Below are 23581 nucleotides of genomic sequence, written 5' to 3' on the forward strand. Positions count from 1 at the left end.
GTTAACATATAGTACCAGGTAAATAAAATAGTGATTGGAGGCAATTCAGACCTCTGCACAATAGAGTGATACGTTTGCACTTTGTGAGAAAATATTGCTCCTCCTTCTGTGTTTGTTTGTCTATCTCCTGCCTGCATGATCCTATCTGGGCTAGCTTCTATGTTATGTGACCTTGAGCGTATAGCTGCAGTGGTGCATTCTGCTGCTGATTTATTAGCTTCTGACTGCAGCTGCACAAATTAAAACTTTTTAATAAAAAAATAATAATTAGCAAGAAGTCAACCATATATTTGTTTATATTAAAATATGAACGCGTTTACTTCTTTTGGCCACAAAACAATTGTGAATCCTTTGGTGGAATTGTAATTTATGTTTTCTAAATCAAATATTGCATTTCTTAATGAGTTGTTTATACGTGTGTATGTAATAGTGTTTACATAAAGTAATCTAAAAAAAACCCCACATGGTTTTACTGCTGTTTCCTTGGTAACAAGCAAAACCTTGCCCTTTTAGCCTGCTGGCATTCGTGTGGACTGTACCACTCGGGGATGCTAACGGGGGTGCTAGCACACCCACCTTTCACAACTGCTATGCTTCACTCGTATCACAGCGTCAGAAATATCTAAAACACATATATAATACTTAAGTATAACCTCTTGTTAATTCTTTGAGGCTTAACACGACAAATATAAGGGCGTATTTTATTTATTTGCTTTTCGGCCCACCCCGGAAAACTACGTCATTACATTAAAATGACGGTCGTACAGTAAGCTGTCAAAAGCTTGTTGCTTAAATCTTTGCAGCGCTGCAAAGTGGGGAAGAAATTAGGTCGGACAAGCTTTAATTCTTGGTGCGGGGCGGGAATTAGACGGACTATCGAGCAGTCACATTGGGGACACTTGACATCTTGTTTTCCGCGAGTTCAGTCGCCGTTTTGTCCGTGTGTCCTCCTGGCTGCTGCTGCTGCTGCTGCGTGATATCCGTTCCTCACGATGAGGTAAGCAGATCCTCTCATTAGCGCTGACACAAGCTAATATACGACAGTTAAGGTATTCCGTCGTGTTTTATAGTGACAGTGCTGCATATAGGTCGACGGCAAAGTACAAAAAACATCCTTTTGAGGCGAGGGAAAGGCTGTAAATCACTGCTTTCCTTCAACCGTCAATCTGTGCTGATGACAAGGTGTGATAGAAGATAGCGTCAGATAGATTACCGGTTCCCAAAGTTGGGCTCGGGGCCCCGCTGGTGGTCGCCAGTCGGTATAGGTTGTGGAGATCAAATTCAGAAATCAAAATGTATAACCAAACTGTTTGATGAAAGCTAATGTTTGATAAATGTGTTAGAAGGAATTAAAATTGTTCTAAATGCATAAAATACAATGCATTGGCAGTTTTACTCAGTATGTGAGTAAAAGACTTTGAAGTATATGTTTAAATATTTAAAGATCTATTTGTTAGATTTACATTTACTACTCATTCCTCACTGTACAGTTTTATCCCGGTCTGCTGTGGATTTATTATTATCATTACTATTATTCGTAGTCGCTGTCATAGCAGTAGAAGTAGAAGTATTAGTAGCTTTAGTCTTGCTTTTGTGGTGGTTTAAAAGCTTATATCTCTGTGTTTCCATTTGATTTTTAAATTTTGCTGCTGTAAATTGGAAATTTTCAACCTAAGGGAGAAATAAGGGAATATTATGTTCTAAATACTAAATTTGTGTATACAGATTAAAAATCAAGAAATGAAAAGTTATCTCTTTTTTCATTGTATAGCCACTACTCTTAAGTGAGAGGCACACAGTTACTGACTCACCAATAATAACAACTATTCACCCATGTGCTTGGATTACAAGTGTTTACTTAATCATTAGTTAGATCATAAGTCACTGCCACTGCTAATGTGGGCCTCTGCAGTTTAAAAAGTTTGGGAAAGACAGTGATAGATGATTTAATGAGGTCACAAACTATGTTGTATTTATTTAATTTTAGCTCATTTCAAAAAGCGTACAACTGTATTAGCCATTTGTCTATGCTAGGTAGAACCGTATTATATGTTTGGACTGTTTTGTGGCCTAAGAATGAAAACAAAAATCATCCAAAACATGATCAAAGTTCACAGTATGCTTTGAAACAAATTAAAGTTTCAAGACTAGGATGAAAAAAATCTGAGGCATTAATGTGCTTTTCAAAAGTTGTACATGATACATACATGTATAAGAGAGCAACACAGTTTTATATGGTTTTGACAGTAGTCTAAAAATAAACCTATCTGAAATTAAAGCTTGTCTTTTATAGAGTTGAGTTGAGTTTAGATAAAGTTGTACTTTAGACAGGCTTTAATTAAAATACAGTTTGTGACACATGCCTGGTTGCGAAGTAACTGACTTTAAGAACATGTTAGAATAATAAAAACATTCGAGTCAGTGCGCTTTTGTGCTTTCAGTGAGTAAATATGGGACTCCAGTTGTCATACTAATAGGTGGGTTAGCAGGAAGTTTTCCAGTTGCGGATCTGCTGCCACGTTCCTATTGGACGGTTTCAGACTGGGAGGGATCTTTCCAGAGCCCAGCACACAGACAGGAAGGGGGTGGCTGGAAATGTTTTAGTCAGAGCCTGGCAGACAGTTTGTTTTGACTGTTTGGGAAAAAAAAAAACAGTTTTTAGTCTGTGAGTCGGTGGGACAGGAAGGAGAGGGTAAGAGTGTTTAATTGTCATGACTGTAACAACCAAGCAGCTCAAGATATTCTTCTAGCTTTCACTATCAGCTTCAGAAAGCAGTTTAGAGCAGTGAGAGAGCCAGCCTTTCTTTGACCCGTTTCCTGACTTGCGCCTAAAGGAATTTGCTGCTGTATGCTTTGGTTTTTCACAGACGGTTGCTGAAAAGAAAGAGGAAGAACATCAGAGGTCTGTCTTAAAGTCTGAGCATGATCTTTTCTTGAGGGAGAAACCAAAGATTTAAATTCATAAATGAATTAACTACCACGATTTTCCACCTCTTTAGTCGTAGATCTACTGTACAGATTCAACTCTGGTTTCTCTTCCTCTTCCAGGGTCGGGTGTTTATGTCAAATGCTATTATCTCTTATCTGTATAAAGCGTAGTGAACTTGGAGTCAGGATTTCCGTCCAGATGTTCATGTAATGTTATTATCAGACCTGGTAGAGCGCTGTATTTGACCTATAAACTTTAGTATACAAAGAAAAGTATGTATTGCTGATGTAGATTGGCACAGTAACCAAAAGTTTGGCACACATGCTTGCTAACTATAGATTGAAGCTTGGAAATATTCACATACTGGTATTGATTAATTGATCCTCATCTCTCTACTCAGCTACATGGTCGAGCAGATAAACAGCTGAGGCTTTGGGCGCGTCATGCAACAAGCTAATGTTTGTTGAGGAAATGTGGCCTAGAAAAAATTGTTGTTATGTAGGTGAAATGTGCAGCTTTGTTGTTACATTACAAGTTCAGTTAGAAATGAGAATATTTGTAATCGCTCTCAAAAAATAATTAAATAGTGCTGCGAGCAAGATCAAAGAGAAAAAATCTTACTGAGATGTAGTTGGATTTTTGTAATAACTGTGGTAAATATTTCTTTAATTAGAGAGAGGCTTTGTGGATGGAAAAATTATAGTAGAGTTTAGCATAATTTGAGCGTCTTTTGTAAGTGTTTTTGGTGTAGGATGGAAAATGTAAAAAAAAAAATTAAATACAGGGTTAGTTCTGTATGGATTCAATGTTTTAAAAAATAAAATGTTTAACTATTGTTCCTACATACTAAAATGATTTAATTACATCTAATGTATAACCTGAAAAAATGCATACCTCAGACAGACATTTTTCTAAAGACGTAAAATAATAATAGGTTTGTGAATAAATCTGTTTCTGTTAACATTTGGAACAGTAATCAAATGTTGCTGTACAGTTAGAGTGGTGCAATTTCAGGCCCCTCCAGACCCATTTCTGGTGTCTCATTGAAAGGACTTTTGGACTCGTACATCGAGAAATTAAATTTGCCTTGTTTTAAATGTTACTATTCTAGACCTTGGAATAATTTGGCGTTAAATACAGGATTTTCTGACTCCTGTCTCATGAATTGTCTTTGTTGTTTGTGCCGACAGACTTTTAGTGACTTCATTTATTAATCATCATTTTACAATGATTGCTAAATTTTTCATCAACAAACAATGACTAGACTGTGATTAGTCATAATTTGAGAACACTGAGTTCAATGTCACTAGGCACAGCTTGTATTATTATTATTATTATTATTATTATTATTATTATTATTATTATTATTATTATTATAAGTCCTTTGCTATTGTGAGACTTCTTGTCTCATTTGCCATGGAGACCAGTTACTTACATCAACAACAAAACATAAAAACAGTAATAAAACAATCCAGTAAATTCTTCTAAAGATCAGTTCCAAACAAAATCAACAGGGAAATTTTTCTGAGAACAAGGCCTACAGACTTACCCTGTTGAAAAATGAATGTACTAAGTATGTTAAATCTTAACATACTTGAGCATACTTTAAGTCATGACTTATGTGTATACTTCAAGTTCACTTAGGATTTGATAACTTAAAAGTGTAACATTTTGGAACAACTAATTTTGTGCTTAGTTTAATAGTCTTTCAATTGTATTAAAGTACAATTTAAAGTGTACTAAACATACTTCACCATACTTTTTTTGGACAACTTAAGTTGAACTGAGTGCACTTTAAGTATATTACTTTTTATTTAATATTAACATGCTTGATTAGTATATTTTGAGTGTACTATTTTGTGATTGAATTACATTTAAAATATACTTAGAATGTATTTTAAGTATATTGGAATTACATTTTATATATTAGTAGTGTGATTACAGTATGCTACAATTACACTTTTGGTATATTATAATTGCTAATGAAGTACTTTTTAGTTACTTAATATCATTTATTATTCTGCTTTGCCACTTTGTACATTACCTGCTTCATACATCCTACAGCAAACACATCAGGTACCAGAACACAGAAGGATCATTTACAACACACTTTCCAGGTGAAACTAATTATATTATACTTTCATTGTATTTCCATTTTGGTAACACTTTATGTGATGGGGTGTGCATAAGAATGACATGACACTGTCATAAACATAACACCTCATATTCAGAGTGATGTAAAACTGAAGATACCTGCTACATTTATTGTGTACAACAAGTTGTTGCATCTCTGTCACTAAAGTGTCAATGTTGGATATTTTGGCATGAACACATTAGTTACTTTGTGAAACAATAAGGATTATTACTTTTTATTCTTTGCTGTTTTAACAAAAATAGTAAAAGATTATTAAGGCACCTAGAAAGGCAATTGATACAAGCATACTTTTAGTATACTTCTTATATATATTTGTAGGTAGTACACTTAATACTTAATATACTTAAAATGCACTTTCACAAATGTAAGTATGTTTGAAATATACAAAAGTATAATTTTTTTTACTAGAGTATTTTCAAATATTTTTGTTAAAAATTTGAACTCGTCATGTTTCGGGTGGAAGGACCAAGGAAGGAAAATCCTTTATTCACAAGCTCAGTATTGGTATCAAGAAATGACCTAATTAAATCCTATCTGTTAACATAAAATAGACTAACGTTCTCAAAAAGTAATACATTATACACCAATTCAAAGAAAATAATGAATGGATGACATCTGTCAGTCTCTTAAAGTGTCTCAAAGTCATCCCTATGGCCAAGTGCTGCTGTAGTTCTTCATGAACTGGACCAATATCTGATCGAACCTGGAAATCTATTTTCCAGCATAAGGAGAAGTTTCACATGTTGGTTTGATATCACTATTTGTTTATTGATCTGAAACATTTCAGTGTGAAAGGTGAAATCTACCTTTTGCCCTCATGTCAGATGGGAGTAGGAATGTCACAATAGTAAATTTGGCTGAACAATAAAGTCATTGCGATCATTTTCAAGTTTCATCATGGTAATGGAATAATAATGCAAGAGCACATTCTCAAAGATCAATAAACTTTAAATTCTGATGACCATATAAGACTGGAACTGGAATATATTAACAAAACAACTGAGGCTATAAACAAAAAAATATAAAGTCTCTGTAGACAAAATTGTTGTTCAAAGAAGCAAGTTGAAAGCAATTCATTAGACTGAAGACTTTTGACATCCAGTTTTTGAGGAAATTGAAAAATCATGCAAATGGAAATTTTTGAGTTTGTTTTAAATTTATTATACAATTATTACTAATTCATTCATTACTGATTAAGACAGACCTGGATAAGACTATTTCTTAGTATCAACTATTCAATGAGTAACTAGTGAGCTATTCCCTTTATTTATTAAAATAATTATTTTTTAGTCTCACTGTTTCTTAGTAAAACAACAGTGCAAATGAAACAAAAGAAACAAAATAACCAAATTAAAATCTTTGAAAACGTTTTCAAAATGACCTAAAATAATTAGTTTCAAATTAACATATTGTCGGTTTTACTGGAAGGCATTCTAGCTTTAATTGTGTTTTTTCCCTTTCAGATCAGCAAAAGACGTGCCTTTGAGAAGAAAACCCCAGCCTGAAGTTGGCTCCCGGTCATAGCTGGCCTATCCTCTGATTTTAAACACCAATTTAAGAACTAGCATATGAAATCTCGACAGGAAACCTTTTGGTGCAAGTTTGCACACATTCAGCACCAAAGAGATTACTGAACTTCAGCCATAAGAAGAAACGGAGAGAAGAAAATGACCTAAGAACGTTTTGCTGAAATAACATCTGGATGTGAATTCTTTAAAAAAAGAAAAGAACAAAACTGGATTTACACTTATATGTTGTATTAATCTTCAGCTATTATTGTGGGATTTCTTTGAACCGTGAGGTTGACATTTAAAATTTACTGTGTGGTGAAACATCTTGGACATGGCGCTAAATATGTCTTCTGTAAGAGACACCAAATGGCTGACGTTGGAAGTCTGTCGCCAATTTCAGCGGGGAAACTGTTCACGCAGTGATGAGGAATGCAAATTTGCACATCCACCCAAGAGCTGCCAGGTGGAAAATGGAAGAGTCATTGCCTGCTTTGACTCTTTGAAGGTAAGATACATTATTTGACTGGATAGAGTGTGATTCATAACAACTGCTTTGGTATCAAAACTCACCGTTTGAAGTAAAATTACCAAATTTGTTTGCTTTGATATGGAAATGTTTGGATATTTCTATTAGCAGTGACTTTAATAGTCGCTGAGTTAAATGTACCATTTACAAACTTTGATCTTAAGCAAGATTTAAAGATATTTTATACTTTATATCTGCTTTTGGTGGCTGAAAACATCTTCTAAAGTTTTGCACAAAGTCTTCTGATAAATTACTTTGTTAGTGCAGCACTTTGATGTGCATTCCCCTGTAAAGCTTTTATTCATTTGAACCTTGTTTACTAAAGTCGGTAAAGATATCTAAGAATGTTTGATTTGTCATCTGACTTCATGTTTGCATGGCATATCAAACATATCAAATTCCTCTGTTGTTGTTCAAAATGGGAACAATACGAGAACATTCCATTGAGGTAAAATAAAAATATTCCAAGTTTGCTGTCAGAGAAATGTGATTATACTGATCCAATAAAATATTCAAGATTCTTTATCAAGGGTGCTAATGAATATGTAGGGTCTTAGTTTGCTTTAGTTTTCTGGACTGATCAAACAAATGACATTTAATAAGATAAGTAATTATAATCTCCCCCTTACAGTTTTAATAACACAGAAATAATCCTGTCCATTTTCAGTGTTTATTTTCCCTAATGAAGATTTCTCAAAGTCCCTCATCGGATTAAGATGCCGCCACTTCCAGACACTTAAAATCAAAACCACGCTTAATTAGAACACAGTCATCTCAAATATCATGTAAAATCCCAAACAACCAAGCAATTTTCCATTAAAAAAAGACAAAATACATGCCATCTGTTGTTATATTTGGTTATATTCAAAATAATTAATCTTGGATCCAATTGAATTAGAGCCAGTTTATCCTTGCTCCCTTTGCCTGTATGGAGCCAGTTCTGCCTTAATCCACTCTAATACGTTCAGTTGCACGTCCCGTACAGCTTGCTCCTGGGATTATTCTCATGTTGAGTCTTTGCTTGAGCTCTTCCTTTTACTTTCATGAACTGCCCCATGTGCTCTTACAGTCGAGAGGCTAAAAGCATTAACAGAAAGTGTAGATCCCTTATTTTGTTATCTGAAAGGGGGAATTGGAATAATACTTAAAATATTTTAAACATATCTGTAAATGTAGCCATAGAGTTTTTTTTTCTTTTTGTGACATAATAAGAATTATTTTAATTCTTCTTAATATCAGCTTTAGATATTAGCAACATTTTATTTTTTAGTGGATCAGAGTCCATTAAATTACAGAGGTGAGCCATTGAAGTGAATTCTTGTCATTTTTGCAGACTTGCTCTTTCTGCTTTATTATTACCTCATGAACATGGAACTAGCTCTTTACCCTCAAATGAAAGCAAAATTAATTAGTTGTACATTTTCTAGTCTTGCATGCTTAGCAGCCAAGCTTTGAGCTTCTTGATTTTAAATCCGTCAAGCAAATTACTATAAATGACTATCTCACTGGATACTTTAGTTTTGGCTTCTTTAGATAGCGAGGTGTGCTTGCTGCTGTAAAAATGCTGGAGGTATGATTTTCTTCACCACATTAAACTTTTGAACTTCAGTTATGAACCACTGACTCCTATAGATTTACTGAGGGGAACTGTAGCACTTGAATTTGCACTGACCAAGTGAAGGAATGTATTATTAAGTGAAGATTTTTTTTTCGGAGTCTAAGCTTTGAAATTTATAAATAAATAATATTAAACCACCACATTTTTTTTATAATAATCATCTTTGCCTATTCAGGAAGATGTTTTTACCTATACTTTTTCTAATGTTTAACTGTCTTCATCCTGCTATGTCCATATAATTTATTAAATTCCTGGCAATTACTGCACAAATGTGTCCTAACAGACCCAACTTGCTGTAAGAGGAATGTGCTCTGGCTTTGATATTTGATTCATTGGTATCTCATGACTTGTCGGAGTTGTAGGTTTTGTTGATGCGCAAAACCTATTCTGTTGCTTTGATGACTTTACACTTCAGCCTCAGGAGGTGCATCGAGGCATTTAAAAGACAGCTGCTTAAAACTATTCTGTAAACTGAGAAAAAAATGAAATGTAACATTTCGTATCTATATCAAAAATAACAACTCAGACAAATTTGGCTGGTCTACATTATTAATGCAACATGTAACACGACTCAATGAAAAGTTGGAGAGTTTCAGGGACCTGCAATATTTTTCTTTGGATCAGAAATACTTACCACTGAGATAGTAGATGTGAAATATTTAAAACATTCAGTTTTTGGCCTTAAATAAAGCTGCTCTACAATTTTATTAGTCATATTGCTATAATGCTTGACATGTTTTATTGTTTAGTTATGAAACGATTATATGTTAAGTATATTTTTACATCATTAAGTAAAATGGGTGATGCTTTTATATGAGTGTATTTTAAATGCATTGTTTCTTTTGTCAAAGATCAATAGTTGTATTCATAACAGGGTGAATACAAATGGAAATTTGACAGCATCTGTGTTTATTTTTAATTTCTTTTTGGGTTTTCTCACATAATAGGGCAGATGCTCAAGAGAAAACTGCAAGTATCTCCATCCTCCTTCTCATCTGAAAACCCAGTTGGAGATAAATGGGCGCAACAACCTCATCCAGCAGAAGACAGCTGCTGCTGTGCTTGCTCAGCAGATGCAGCTGATGATCCCTGGACCAAGTCTGCAGCCTGTGGTGAGGTCCTTAGAATGACTCAGCAACAACTTTTATTCTTGACTAAAATGTAACACAGGTCCTCTCCCCTCGATGTTAACATCTTCTGCTCCACAGGGACTTGGAACTAATACCAGTCTTGGTTATGGGTCATATATCACCCCTTTGAGCCATGGAATGAGTCTCATTCCCTCAGACATCCTCTCCAGCACCTCAGTTCTTGTCCCTGGCAGCTCAGCTGTCACAGTGCAGTGTTCCTCCTCTTCTTCCTCATCTTCTTCTTCTCCATCACAAAAGCTGCCACGTGCAGACAAATTAGAGGTATTGAAAGCTCCAGGAAGTTTAATTTAATAGAAAAACACATTAATACTTCTAGGGCTCATATTGGACTACGGCTAAACTCCCTCCTCTATCTTAATAACTTCTTTCAGGTGTGCCGGGAGTTTCAGCGGGGTAACTGCTCGAGAGGGGAGACAGATTGCCGCTTTGCTCATCCCACTGACAGCCCAATGATTGACACCACCGATAATACAGTCACTGTTTGCATGGACTACATCAAGAGCCGCTGCTCCAGGGAGAAGTGCAAGTATTTTCACCCGCCTGCACACTTGCAGGCCAAAATCAAATCCAGTCAACAACAAGTCAGTCAGACCGGGTTGGCAGGCCAAGCCACAGCTGCAGCCATGGTAAGACAGAGCCTTATCCTCCTTGTGACTCTTAAGTACTCAAGTTCATCAGTCGCCTCAACACTGTGACAGCTTATAGGCTGTGTCTCAGCCAGCTAGATCCAGCAGTTCAAGCAGAGACAATCTGAATTGAAAATCTCTTTGGAATTGATATGAGTCTCCTGCTACATAGTGCCATAAAACATGACCGTAATATACTGCATTATTGCTAACATCTTCCAATATGCCATCAGACAGCCTCACTTGCACAATTTACACAGTATGCTCTGTCTACTGCATTCTGTTAACTGAGAAAAATGTTCACATATAAAACAGGACAAAAAGGAATTTGTTACATATGCATAAATAAAAGAACAGCCAATATTTACATATAAAACAAATCAAATGTAATCTAAAAAACTTGAAAAAACCTAAAATGTAATTATATATGTATATGTCAGTATCCGCTAAAGAGATAATGATAGGCATATGCACATCACAGAAGTGAAAAGTACTCTTTGTTATGTTCATATGGAACCAGTTAGGTCAAGTTGTTTACACGGTTTAAATTTTGTTTTCAGTAGATGTTTGTTGAATGCATATACTGTAACTGATCTGTAGCATCTGCAAAAGTATTCACTGCTAAAAATAAATCAAAATATAACATGTTGCATGTTACTAAAATTAGTCTGTTTAAAAAAAATGTCAAAAATATTCAGACATACTTGAAGAAAAAAAATGAATTGTGACTGAAATCTTTGCTTTGAGTTTCTGCAGGCATATCTTATTAGTAGAATTGATGAAAATCTCACCAGCTGAATATGCAGCTCCTTTCAAAAGCAATAATACTCATTAAACGTTTTCACATTTTAGCTTGTTATCTCCTAACTTCAAAGTATTTTATTATTTTTATGCGAGAGGCCGACCAAACGTGAAATGAAATTATAAACTGGAAGTAAAATGATAGATTTTCAAAAAAATCCATTTGGATTTTTATCTATAGTCAGGAATTGCTGTCTTTAAAATGTGGACTTTGTTGCCATTTCATTATGTCAATCATGAGCTACAAAAACATCAAGTTGTAAAAAAAACTTTATAGTGCAGAAATTATTGTTTCTGTCATACAAAAGAAAATTATGTTTTCTCTTTACATTGGTGAATAAAAAAAAATCGCACAGCAGCATTTCCTAGGCCTAAAGAAGTATCATTTTTGTTGCAGAAGATGCTGTGGAACCATGATTGGATATAATAACAGCTTTCCAGTGTAATAACAGCTACTTTGTTTGTCATCGCAATGCTAAATTTAGAGCATGTGTATTTCTTCATAGCCATCTGCAAATGCTTAGTCGGTACAGTCATGTACGGTGGATCCTAACAGTAAACACACTTCTCCTAAATCCCAGTTTTTATGTAAGCAACCTGTCTAAACTTTTTACTTGATTTTTTTTAAAGGTAAAAAAAAATCATGCAAAACTAATAAAAAAAAATAAAGGACTGTGTAAAAAAACTATTTGCACAAACTTTGGCAAAAATGCACATTTTGTTTGATTTTCTTATTATTCATTCTTTCTGAGTTCACATCTGCATCATAACAGTAAGTCAGACTATCCTGGAATGTGGCATTTTTATAACATTTCTAATTTGCTTTTTTTTTTTTTTTATCTAAAGCTAAGTTAAAGATAATCAAAAGGATCTATGTGCATGAACATGTTAGTCAGGAGAAGAGTGCAGTTGATTCCAAGATAACATATGTAGTTTATGTAGTTTTTCAAAGCATTGGGACACTAAAGAGCTGTCTTGTTTTGGTTCAGTGTCATCATTATGCATAAATTTGCTATATTTGTTTAATAGACTTAATTTTTTACTCTGAAGAGCAGTTTCGTTCTTTTATGTAATAGATATGTAAAGGAGGCATCCATCATTCCACCCAAAGCTTTGCAGTAAATGCAATAAATGGAGCTCCACTCTGTGTTTTATGATCCTGGACGCATGTTTCATCTGTTGATTTGTGGCACTTCTTCGGGCTGGCTCTCATAAAACCAAGTCATCTTTCATTTAACAGTAACATTTTCAGTGCCTGCTGTGTTTTTCATTGACATCCCTCTCTCAGAGCCATAAAATTGGCATAATAGGTCTAAAACTCTGCTATTTGTGCAAAGCTCCACTAATTTTACTACATTTTGATTATATTAACTTCCTTTGAGCTCATCTAGTGAAATACATCAATTGCATTTTGAGGGTATATGTATTTACACAAAATCATAGTAAATCTTTACTAAATCTACGTATTAAAACAAATTGACTTAATGTTTTTTTAATCATTTAATCACCCTAAATATGTTTTTGTGACTGTGCATGAATATTTATGTGGTATACTGCATTCAGATTATTTTGTTTTTGTTTCCCCCCTCCTCTCACCTTTCCACAATGCTGTCCTCCATGATGCACCTCTTCTTGCTGTTACCTGTATGTTAATGCGCTTGAACCCCATTGGCCCACTGCCATCATGTGCTCGCTGCCTGCTATGTAAAGACTCAGTCGACCGCCAAAGCAATGAAGCGACCCCTCGAGGCAGCTGTAGACCTGGTACTTTTCACCTTTTGCTTTGCATGTAGCTGTTGTCATTTAAAAAAAACTTTTTTTAAATGTTTTTCTCATTTGTGATTTACAGCTTCTTTGTGTAGCATCTTTTCTGTGAACAGCCACCATCAGTAAATGCTTAAACAACCAAATTTGTTCTTTGTTTTTGTAAATATTTTATCCTCATCATAATTTGATGCTTCAACTGTGGTTGTTTTTTCCCATCTTTTATTATTGTTTTCAGTATAAAATGAACTCTTTAGCAATTTAAGAACAGGTATTACAGTTGAACACAATGAGAGAGGATTTATAAGGCTTTACGAGTCTTCCTGTCACTTTTCAGGCCTTCCCACCCAGCGTCCTGCAGCCCTTACCAAAGAGACCAGCCCTTGAGAAGAGCAGCTGGGCCAGCTCTCTCCTTTCACCCAGTTTATTGCACTACCAGCAGGCTTTGGCTAATTCACAGTTGCAGCAGGCTACAGCAGCATTTTATCCTGCAGGTGAGCTTTTTATCAGAGACGTTTATACAACTTCATGATGCTGTTTGTCTATTATACACCAAGCAAAAAAAAAAAACAGCCTTCATTCTGTAAGTTTTTTATTGAGACTAAAGTATATAGAAAGTCTGTTTATTAATTTAACTCCTGAAATTGATCAAAGTCACATCCGACTCATTTGATTTAGTTTTAATTTTTGAAAGCAGTTGACTGCTCTGGATTGCTTGCAACATCTTGATTTTATTTTTTAATGAATAATTTGGAACACCTCATATAATTTTTTTCTTCTACACCTAGATTATGTGCTGCTAGTGTTTCTCACATAAAATCCCAGGTCAATGCAGTGTTGATTGAAGGCACTGTGTATCTCATTTCTGGACTTCAGTGACTCCATAATGTCAGAAACACTTTACCTGGTCTTTGAAACCTGATGATGCATCTGGAGGTCATACTGGGATTAAAAGGATCTGATATATCAAGGTTTTCCAAAATGATTACGTTTTTTTTATTTTATTTTATTTAATTTTTCAAATTTAAAAAAAACAAAACATGAGTTTTATTAGCGTTTGCTATGATTTCAGTAGGCCTTAAACTGAGCAAAAGATTTAACTTTAGACATTTTATTTTTATTTTATGTTGTATAATAAAGTACCAATTGCAACTTTCCAATAAAATCGCCTTTAAGTTTACTTTGGTAACCCCAGGTTATAGAAACAAAGGTTTTTATTGACAAAAATCAATACTTTGATGAAGGATCAAAACCAGTATCCTTGGCTATATAGAAGACAAAAAGGCAAGAGGCAGGACTAAGTGAATTACTGTCATTTTATTATTAAATCCCAAAAATATTGTCTGAAGTTGTTGTTGCAGCATGACATCTATGTTGTAAGTTACATCTGCAGGATGTCAGAAGGGATTGTTGTTTTGTGTTTCACCTTCTCAATCTCTGCAACTCTTTTTCCAAAAAAGGAGAAAAGATATTTGTTTTCCATAATGTTTGATTTGTTTTTCCATTGAACATTAAAAATGAATTACTCCAAGGTATTTATTTTAATGTGAAACACAGTAATAATAAAAATATGGGAATCATTGTCTTTTAGCTGTAAGTATTTGAACACCAGTAAAAAAAAAAGTAAAAATATTACATTTTATTTGATATTAACTGAGTAAACATCCAAAGTCAGTTTGTAAAAAAACTAAATGTACTCAAACAGACATCAGGATGGTATTAGCAGTGCAGTCCACCCAATGACGTAATCCAATGCTGTTTAAAAGTAGATATTTTAGTAGCTTGTTCCTTTGGATTATGTACAGTATGTGTTAGTGCAATGCCAAGGAGAAATGCCGGTGATCTCAGAAAATCAAATGGTGCCGTCCCTCCATCTGGAAAGATAATAAGCATTCATTCTAGCTAGCTATCATCCCAGTAGTTCATGTTTCATTAGGTTTACCCCAATGTCAAACTGTGCAGTCCCCATTGAAAGTGTATTAAAACCAAGAAATGTGCATCTTTTGATTAGTTCAGAACAAAGTACACAACATAGCAGTCTGGGCTTGCAATATTACTTCAAAAACAGACCAAAAGACTATTAAGCGGTTAAAAAAAGGACCTGGACTAATGAAGAGCTGGTAAATAAATACACAGTTTAGCTGAGAAAGATGACAAAAGCCCACTCTGAGTCTTTTTTGGTGGTTTCTTATTGTCTTAAGGGTTTTTTCTGTTTCTTAAAGTCTTTTTACAAACAGCCACATATTCTGGGATGTTTAATGGAACTCTAGAGTAAATTATAGTAGGTCTGCAATTTTTTCTGTTATTAAGAAACAGTACATCATCAGTCATCAAAGTTTTTTTATTGCTGTGAGGACATGATGACTCTTGTTTGCTTTTGGAGCCAATAGCAGAATATTTGGCAGTTTTAGCTGCTTAAAAGTAATAACCAGCCATCAACAAATTGCTATAAATAAAGAAATGTTTGCATTTATGTTACTTTCATATTCTTCATATGAATGGTTCTGTTCATCCTGTTTGGTTTTACTTTCTTTGAACATGATGATCAGAAATCTGTATGCTCAATAGAACACAATGATAAGGACATGAATAATGCGACTTTTTTCATTGTGTTGCTAATTATTGCTAACAACTAAAGCCAATAGCATGCCTTCTATGGATTCAAACCGTAAAAAAGCATTTTCAGATATGGACATCAGGCAGTATGACCGGTTTAATGTGATACTAATAAAAGTAAAACTGTTCATTTCTGCAACTTTAACTTGATGCTCTCATCCCCTCACTTTGGATATTGAACTCTTTGGCTGAGATTCAAGACACTCAGAACTTGTTCAAAACACGTCTTATGTAACATAATATACAAGTAAACACATTTTGACAGGGACAACTTATCTGTAGAGGGGATCTTGCCTAAATGAAAGCGGATACAGAACATTTTAAGCAAAGGAAGCTTGAAATGTATTGCAAATGTTGGAAATGAGATCACCAAAAATGTATTTGAGTGTTTTATTGACAGCATGAAAAATAAAACACATAAATACATAAACTGTATTTCCTATGCTTTCTTGTTTGTTCACTAAACTATGCCAGTGTAAACTCATGTTAATGTGTTGGTCAAACTAAGTTTGTTCTTCCCATTTTGTAATCACACAGGTTCTGTCTTCTGCATGACTCCTGCTAACAACATTGGTATGTTATTTCATCTTCTTCAAACTGTGTTTTCCAGTGAAGATCAAATAATTTGTTTACAGCACTAGAAAACCAAAACACCATTGTGTATTGAAATACGATTTCTTATGGCACATTTTTTTTGCTTTTCTGATCATATAGCCTTGGGTATAAAACTTCCTCTTTTATTCCAAATGGTTATTTTTGAAACTTCATCACTGTTTGTAGGTTTTCTATGCTCTACTGGGAAGAATTAGGAAATTTGTTCAGCATTCTTGACATTTAAAAGTTTTCAATTTTTAAGTGTTTTTTAATATCTGTGCACTTGTGGTATTTGTCCATTTCTGAGCAAATTTCCTAATTAGATTTCTTATTAGTTCTCCTTTTATGTTTTCCCTTGCTGTCTTGCTTTGCCGTGTGATCACATGCCATCTGCTGGTCTAACCCAATGATGGCTTGCTGCTACTGTCATTGTATATTTGCTTGGCCAGAGAACGAGAAACATTGCTATGGTTACCATAACGCTCCACCTCCCTTTTCATTGCTTCCATGGTTCCCCTCCTGAAAAAGTCCCCATGATGTACAGTGCTACGCCTGCTACTGTCTCTGCAGCAGCCACACCTGCCACAAGTGTCCCCTACGCAGCAACAGCACCAGCCAATCAGGTTTGCTCCTTTTTAAAGCTTTCTGTGGTAAATCCTTGAGCTCTGTATCAGTGCTTCATCTTTAAATCAAGGGAGTTGCTTCATCAGCATTGGGATGCCATGCTTGCTTTACAGCCATAAAGCTTCGTATACCTGTAGACCTTCAGCAGAACTGCTAGGCTGCATTTCATTCCTTTCCCTTACTATAGACAACACCTCCTAAGAAATCTTAACAGTGTTGTATTTATTTTTTATTGCATGTTTTGTGCTTTGTTCATTGTCGTCTTTTTAAGACTTAAACAGCAGCAACAGGTTATATTAGGAATTGAATGTTTGTGAGCATGATGTGTTTATTACATTTTACTGAGATTTTCTTTTCTGAGTCCTGCAGTAACTTTGTGAAGAGTGAAGCCAAAAAAAAAAAAACAACAGTATTTTAGTCCTTCTTTTTACTCAAAATGATATTTAATGTGCAGTTAGAGATAAAAATTTACGCACACTCATCAACAGCATTGATGCCATATATTTTTGGCTTTTAATGACACATTTTAACAGTAATTTGTTTTGGGTGGACAAACACGACATAAAACATTATTATTCAAAAATAAGACATTAGCGCACAAGCAGGGTTTTATTGCCATCTTTCTCTGAGCAACGAAAGTTGTATTGTGCATCCTACAAACAGGGTCAAATATATACATACACCCACACTGATGCATAGTCCATACATGTTCAATATGGCCACTCAAAACTAGTTTGAATATGTTTGGATAATCATTGTGTTTCACCTGTCAACAGTATAAAACCTTTTAAAATGGTGTCATATTCAACATATTTTTACTTCTGTTTATTTCTCCCAATTTTTTTGAATCTCTATAAATTTGTGGAATAATTGCGTTGAATTTTGTGTTGCAGATTAAAGCAACCAGCTCTTTGTAACATGCTTTTCTTTATTTTGGTTCAGGGTACAGTTGTAAAATGCAGGACTGTTTTTCTTTTGTTAAATATAACAAACTGTATCTCATGGATGTTGAGGAACTTTTAAAAAGTGTAAAGCTGCTAAAAAAAACATATTTAAAAACCTGTCGTGTGAAACTATTCTTCTGCTTTTGAAACAGATCATCCTCAAGTAACCATCAGAAACAGACATCAGTGCCACGTCGCAGCAGTCAGAGGTCCTTTACAACCTCCGTACAAACAGTCCACTAGCCTCACACACAGCATCCAACAACCTGCATGTTAATAATGTTGCTACTGAAATGAGGGTTTCTTTGCATTATAGAAGCTTTGCTGTAAGTGCACGCTTTTACGCCTGTGTTAAATGCATTTTCAATTATTTGCGTGATGCGTTGCCCCCTTTGCCGGTTCTGTTGAAGTCGAGGATGAAAGTATTTTGTCTAATTATACACATTGTACAGTAACCTGGTCTGTTAAAAAGGCATTTCTGAACAATTACAACAAAAAACCCCCACAAACAGCAGACAAAACAGTGTAAATACAATATAAAAATATTCTTTTGAACTAATCTTAACTCAAATAATAGAGCTCTTACTTGTAAACCATTTAAGTATGTAGATATGTATGGTTGAAAACATTGATTTTGGTCACAGAAATGTCAGGTTGGTCCTATATTGCAGATTGTTTTTATCTTCTTGAATGTGCTATTTAATTAAAGGTTGTTTTTTTTTATGACAATTTCATAGTGCCAGATTTAAATATATTTAACAAAACCAGTGGAAAGCACTTATTCTAACTTTTAACCTCATGTTATGTTAAATGATAGCTGGCTTGTGGACATCCCTTTAAAATGCTCAGAAAGCTCCCTAGAGAACTGGATCAGTGCTCCACCTTCTGGTGTGCCTTTGCATTGCATAGACAGGCTCTATGCTGAGAGGAAATGCTGTATAATTCATCTGATGTCAAATAGTAGACCCATTCATAAAACATTATGTCCTTTTAACAGTATAAACTTCATATTACAAGTCAGATGCTTAGAAGATACGGTTTAAGCTGTAGGAAGAGCGGCTACAGACAGGAGAGATTGCGAGGAATACAACTGCTAATATTTAAACTAACATTGTTGCGTGAACATTGGCAGAACTGTTTTGTTTGAATGTTACAAGTGCCTAAACAATTGTAGGTAGAATTGCAAAACACAGTCAATATTTTCAGAAAACAGTGTAAATACTGAAGTTACTTTCTCTGAACCTAGATTTTATTTTGAGTGCCTGGAACTTTCCTGCATCTTACCAGCTGCTTTCTCAAACTTACTGAGTTCCTATAGAAAAGGAGCAGCATTTTGAAGTGACTTGTAACTTTTCTTGAACTTGCGGTAATATGTTTTAAATCGGTCCTAAGAACCTTCCAGGTACCCAGATACAACTCGCCTCATAATACACCCTGCCTCATGAAAATATTTAGTATGTTCCACGAAAGTACTGAACAAGTTTTGTGTCAGTTCCTGAAAAGAGAGCTTGGTAAGTTGTAGGAAAGTTCCACAGGGTACCTGGTAAAATCCAGATAGGTTCCACAAAAGTTTCAGGAAAATACCTGGTAGGTTCTCTAAAAGTTCCAGGAAAGTGTCAAGTTTTAGGAAAGCACGACCCTAACGTTCCTGAAAAGTAACCTCTAAGTCCAGTAAAGTGCAGGCTGTATTTTATAGTGCTACTGAATTGTACATGCAATGACATCTGAAAAAAGTTTTGTGTGAAAATCACTTCAGTAATGTACTAATTAAGTTTGAGATAGATTTCCATGCATAGTTTGCAGTGAATTAGTATTTTCTCAAAATTCAGATAAGGTTTTGTCCTTGAATACATTTCTCACTGATGTTCAAACAGATGTGTGCTGTGCATAGGACCTAATATCCAGGTTTAAAATTATATTGTTAAAAACTATGTTAAAATACTTTTTGATTTGATAGAATTTTAGAAATAAAAATTGTTTTGGTGAAATGTATTTGTGTGGTTAAACCATCACAGCAGCCAGACTGACATTTGTTTCTTTTAAGAAAATAATTTCTCTCTTGTATATTTGTATTTTCTATTCCATTCTTTAGTTCTGTGTCTTACAAACTTTTGCCGATTCCGTATTTGTTTACCATCCTTGAATCATTTCACACTTCATTAGTTGACACTAAAATATGGATATTTTGCTAGTTTAGGACCCTTAAAGTGTATTCTATTATATTTTATGATGAATGTAATTTATTAAACTGACTTTGGATCTGTTCAGTTCCTTTAAAAACCTTGACTTATGGTTTTAGCCTACTAAAATAAAAAAATCAGGATAAAGAAGAATCCGAAAACATTCAGTTCTTGTCGCTGCCTTGTTACCTGTAAGAGACAATGAATGTCTGTATAAACAAGGCTGTTAAGTTGCTTGTTATGTGCAGAAGTGCATTGTACCATTTGTACAAAGATCTGAAACTAAAACAGCTTGTGATTTAATGATGCTATTGCGATTGTTTGTATAGCACTTTCTTTTTAAATGTTACAAAGTGCTTTACGTGAGTATGTCAGATGAGTTGGTTCAGAAAGGTCTTCTCAAGATTAGAATAATAAAATGTGTAATAAAGACATTAAGATATTTAATTGGATGTCAGGAATTAAAGTGATTGAAAACTTTCCAAAATTATGCACAACCCTTAAAATTATTTGATTTTATTTTACTTTAAAGCCACAAACTCCAGTATTTTATTGGTATTTATTTAATACACAAAGACAAAGTGAACATAAAAGGATACATGATACATATGTTTTTGATCTTTCAGATAAGATCAAAAACATATGGAAAGCAGTTGTTTTTAAGCTCTAAAGAAACCGTAACAGTAACAATTAGGACTCCTAAGTTTCATATCTTTGGGTCTGCAAAGACCTCAGGGAGAATCTTGACAACGAAACTACTAATGTTTCACTGATGAAAAGTGTAAAAACATAAAAAGTACAGTTTGAAGTTTGTTACAAGGCAAGTATGGCACATAGCTAAAATGTGGAAGAATGTACTTTGGTCAGATGGGAAAAAATTGTAACCATTCGACTTGTGTCAAAAGTTGTATGTGTGGCAAAAAACCAGAGTCCTCCATGAAACAATTGAAATGTGGCACCTTTTGGTTGTCTGTAGGGTGAAAAGACCAGAACAGCATGTGGGTGGGGGGGCTGCAGGCCACGCAATATTGTTACGCCTCTGGGATACAGCGGAAAGTTGTCACAGCTCTGTAGCAGCTGACATATGTAGGAGTGAGCCAGCTTTCTGACTCAAAGGGTGATGTAGCGATTTACAGCAATCGTGCATCACTTCACTCACATCATTTCTTGGTATTAACACACCCCAGAGGGTTCGTGCTGGAGAGCACAAAGATGGGATAGATCACTGGCTGTCAGCCAAGGGTAGACTCTTCAGTACCATTTATGCATGAAAAAGGACAAAACTGGAAAGGCGACACTTCTCCAATGTGTTTAAATGCCTATAACGAAGATGTTGGACAATCATTTTCCTTTTGTTTTTCAAAAGCTACATTCTTAACTTGATTTGTGATTTAAGAAGAGTGGTTTATTGTGATTTACAATATATATATATATATATATAATATATATATATATATATATATATATATATATATATATATTTTTTTTTTTTTTTGTAAAAAAGGATTCTAACTTACCAAATTGCCCTGAACATACAGTTCAGTGCAATGACTGCTTGTGAAACATTGTCATGGCAGCATTAACCTGGGAGGATGCTGCTCTGAGTTCAAATGAAGATGCAATATACTAAAGAGAGGGTAATCCTGGAAGAAACGCTGTTGGATGCTGGAAAGGGTTTGAGATTAAAGTTGAGTTCACGTTCCAGCAGCATGTAGTAGCTTTCAACATACAGCCAGAGCTACAGTCAAGTGATCATCGCAAGATTCGTGTGTCCCAGTCAAAGTCCAGACTTAAATCTGCTTGAAAATCTGCAGCACTTCACAATTATGCTTTACTTTGTCTTTGCCTCTTACATAAAATCCATTAAAATACTGTGAAGTTTGTACTGGTAGTGCAACAAAAGTGAATACTTTTGGAAGGAACTGCATATGTAAACTTATTTACAGCACGAAACAATCTACAGTGGACCAAAACACTAAAACTTTCTGCTTACGTAGCCAAATTAGCTATCCCAAGACCTTACTCATGTCTTTAAAAGTAAAAATAAAACAAGTGAAAGTCTACTCATCGCTTTTAATTGAGTCTCTCAAATCTTATATAAAGTCCCTGATGTCTCTAACGCTTGTTGCGAGTGCATTTCTTACACACTGCTCTATGTAATGTTGAAGCATTAATAGTTCAGCAGTTGTATTCAATTTCAAAGTATGATTGCTTTTAACTTCAGTTTGTCACTATCTTTGGAAATTAGATTTTTTTTTTTTTAATTTAGCTTTCAAATGTAAAGCACATTTCTGAATATTTGTGTTACTTTTATGGACTAAGAGCTTAGCAGGAGGAGCAGGAGGCTGTTTTAGAGTTGGATATTTAAAACATGAGGATTTGGACATTAAGAATGTTCAGTCTTACTGAAAGAAACACGTCTCTTCAGCACTTTGGCAACTGTCAAATGACTAAGATTTATTTGTGATATTTGCCTTATCTTTGATCTATCCTGAGTTTGTATTTGTTCTGAAACTATTGCGTTGTTCAGTGAAATAAATTTTACAGATGTTTTTGTTAATATTCAATAAGTTTAGAGTTGTGGTTGCAGATTGTATGATGAACCCAAATGACATGCTGACATGCTTGACGTTTATTTGATTGATCAGCCTGGCAATATGATTCATTTAAAGAGTTAGCCATCTCTTAAAGCACCCATTCTGGAGAAATCAGGTTGCATCCTGGTGGGACTTGTTTGTGCATAATAATACATTTCATGTGGACAGTTTTGTTCATGTAAATTCAAAATTGTGTAAAATTTGAGATATTGCAAATAAAGTAATGTCATATACATGCAATGCTGTGAAATCTGTTTTTTATATCTGATTTTAATATTTCTGGCCCTATATCAGACCAAAGAAATCCAGATTATAATCAGAATTTAGTTTGGACTCCAAGGTTATCTGCTAAGTAAGTAAATGGCATAACAAAGCAAAATAGCTTATCCCAAAAAAACGAGCTTCCAGGTGCAAATGCCTTTAAAAATGTCACATAAGGCAACTGATCAGCACTTTTGAGAACATCACTTTTTCTTTCTTCTTTTTCCCTCTTTAATGATGCGTTTTCCTTCTTCTGTTTTATTGCACAGCTGCAGCAAAGCAATCGAGCCATATGCGAGAAATCTGAATGTCATCAGGAAAATCCAGCAACTATTAAACTCCTGGTGGAGTTTTGAAGAAGAACCAGAGCATGCTGTACAATCCAGATCTTTAACGGATCACTTTCATAAGTGTGTTCCATTGAGAACATCTTCTATTTGCTTTTTTAACATGTCCTATGTTGGAAACAAAAATCTAAATCAAAATTTATTTACCTTATTTATGTTTACTGTAGATTTACCCGGTGAAACTATTTACACTCAGATGTTGTCAGTAGGGAGGTTTCAGAAAGTTTGGTAACCTGTGGCCAAACGGGACAGTAATAATCTTCTGGTAGCTCTCAAGAACCAGAATCCATTAAAGAGCCTATGAAATATTTGTTACAGTTAAACCCCAAATTATTCT

General features: G+C 34.6%; 1 protein-coding gene across 3 annotated transcripts; it reads left to right on the top strand.

Annotated features, from left to right (window-relative positions):
• Positions 1-739: 739 nt before the first annotated feature.
• Positions 740-23333, top strand: LOC129360959 (muscleblind-like protein 2a). 3 transcript variants are annotated; one of them, XM_055031498.1, is made up of 10 exons: positions 740-997; positions 6548-7100; positions 9687-9851; positions 9948-10151; positions 10262-10516; positions 13028-13081; positions 13419-13575; positions 16235-16270; positions 16820-16914; positions 23167-23332. In XM_055031498.1, the coding sequence occupies exons 2-10, from the start codon at positions 6927-6929 to the stop codon at positions 23251-23253; spliced, it is 1227 nt and encodes a 408-aa protein (XP_054887473.1). In that variant the 5' UTR covers positions 740-997; positions 6548-6926; the 3' UTR covers positions 23254-23332. The 3 variants fall into 3 exon arrangements, with proteins under 3 accessions (XP_054887473.1, XP_054887474.1, XP_054887475.1); XM_055031499.1 differs by lacking the exon at positions 13028-13081 and having other exon boundaries at positions 23167-23333; XM_055031500.1 differs by lacking the exons at positions 16820-16914; positions 23167-23332 and adding an exon at positions 18012-21442.
• Positions 23334-23581: the final 248 nt, after the last annotated feature.

The sequence above is a fragment of the Poeciliopsis prolifica genome, unplaced genomic scaffold, assembly GCF_027474105.1.
Source record: "Poeciliopsis prolifica strain line A6 unplaced genomic scaffold, Auburn_PproV2 SCAFFOLD007, whole genome shotgun sequence".
NCBI lineage: Eukaryota > Metazoa > Chordata > Actinopteri > Cyprinodontiformes > Poeciliidae > Poeciliopsis > Poeciliopsis prolifica.

Excerpts from the sequence above, each read along its gene's own strand:
- LOC129360959 (XM_055031498.1), top strand. The coding sequence starts at position 6,927 with ATGGCGCTAAATATGTCTTCTGTAAGAGACACCAAATGGCTGACGTTG. Across the intron at positions 10,517-13,027 it reads AAGCCACAGCTGCAGCCATG|ACTCAGTCGACCGCCAAAGC; the intron begins GTAAGACAGAGC and ends TGCTATGTAAAG. Across the intron at positions 13,082-13,418 it reads TCGAGGCAGCTGTAGACCTG|GCCTTCCCACCCAGCGTCCT; the intron begins GTACTTTTCACC and ends GTCACTTTTCAG.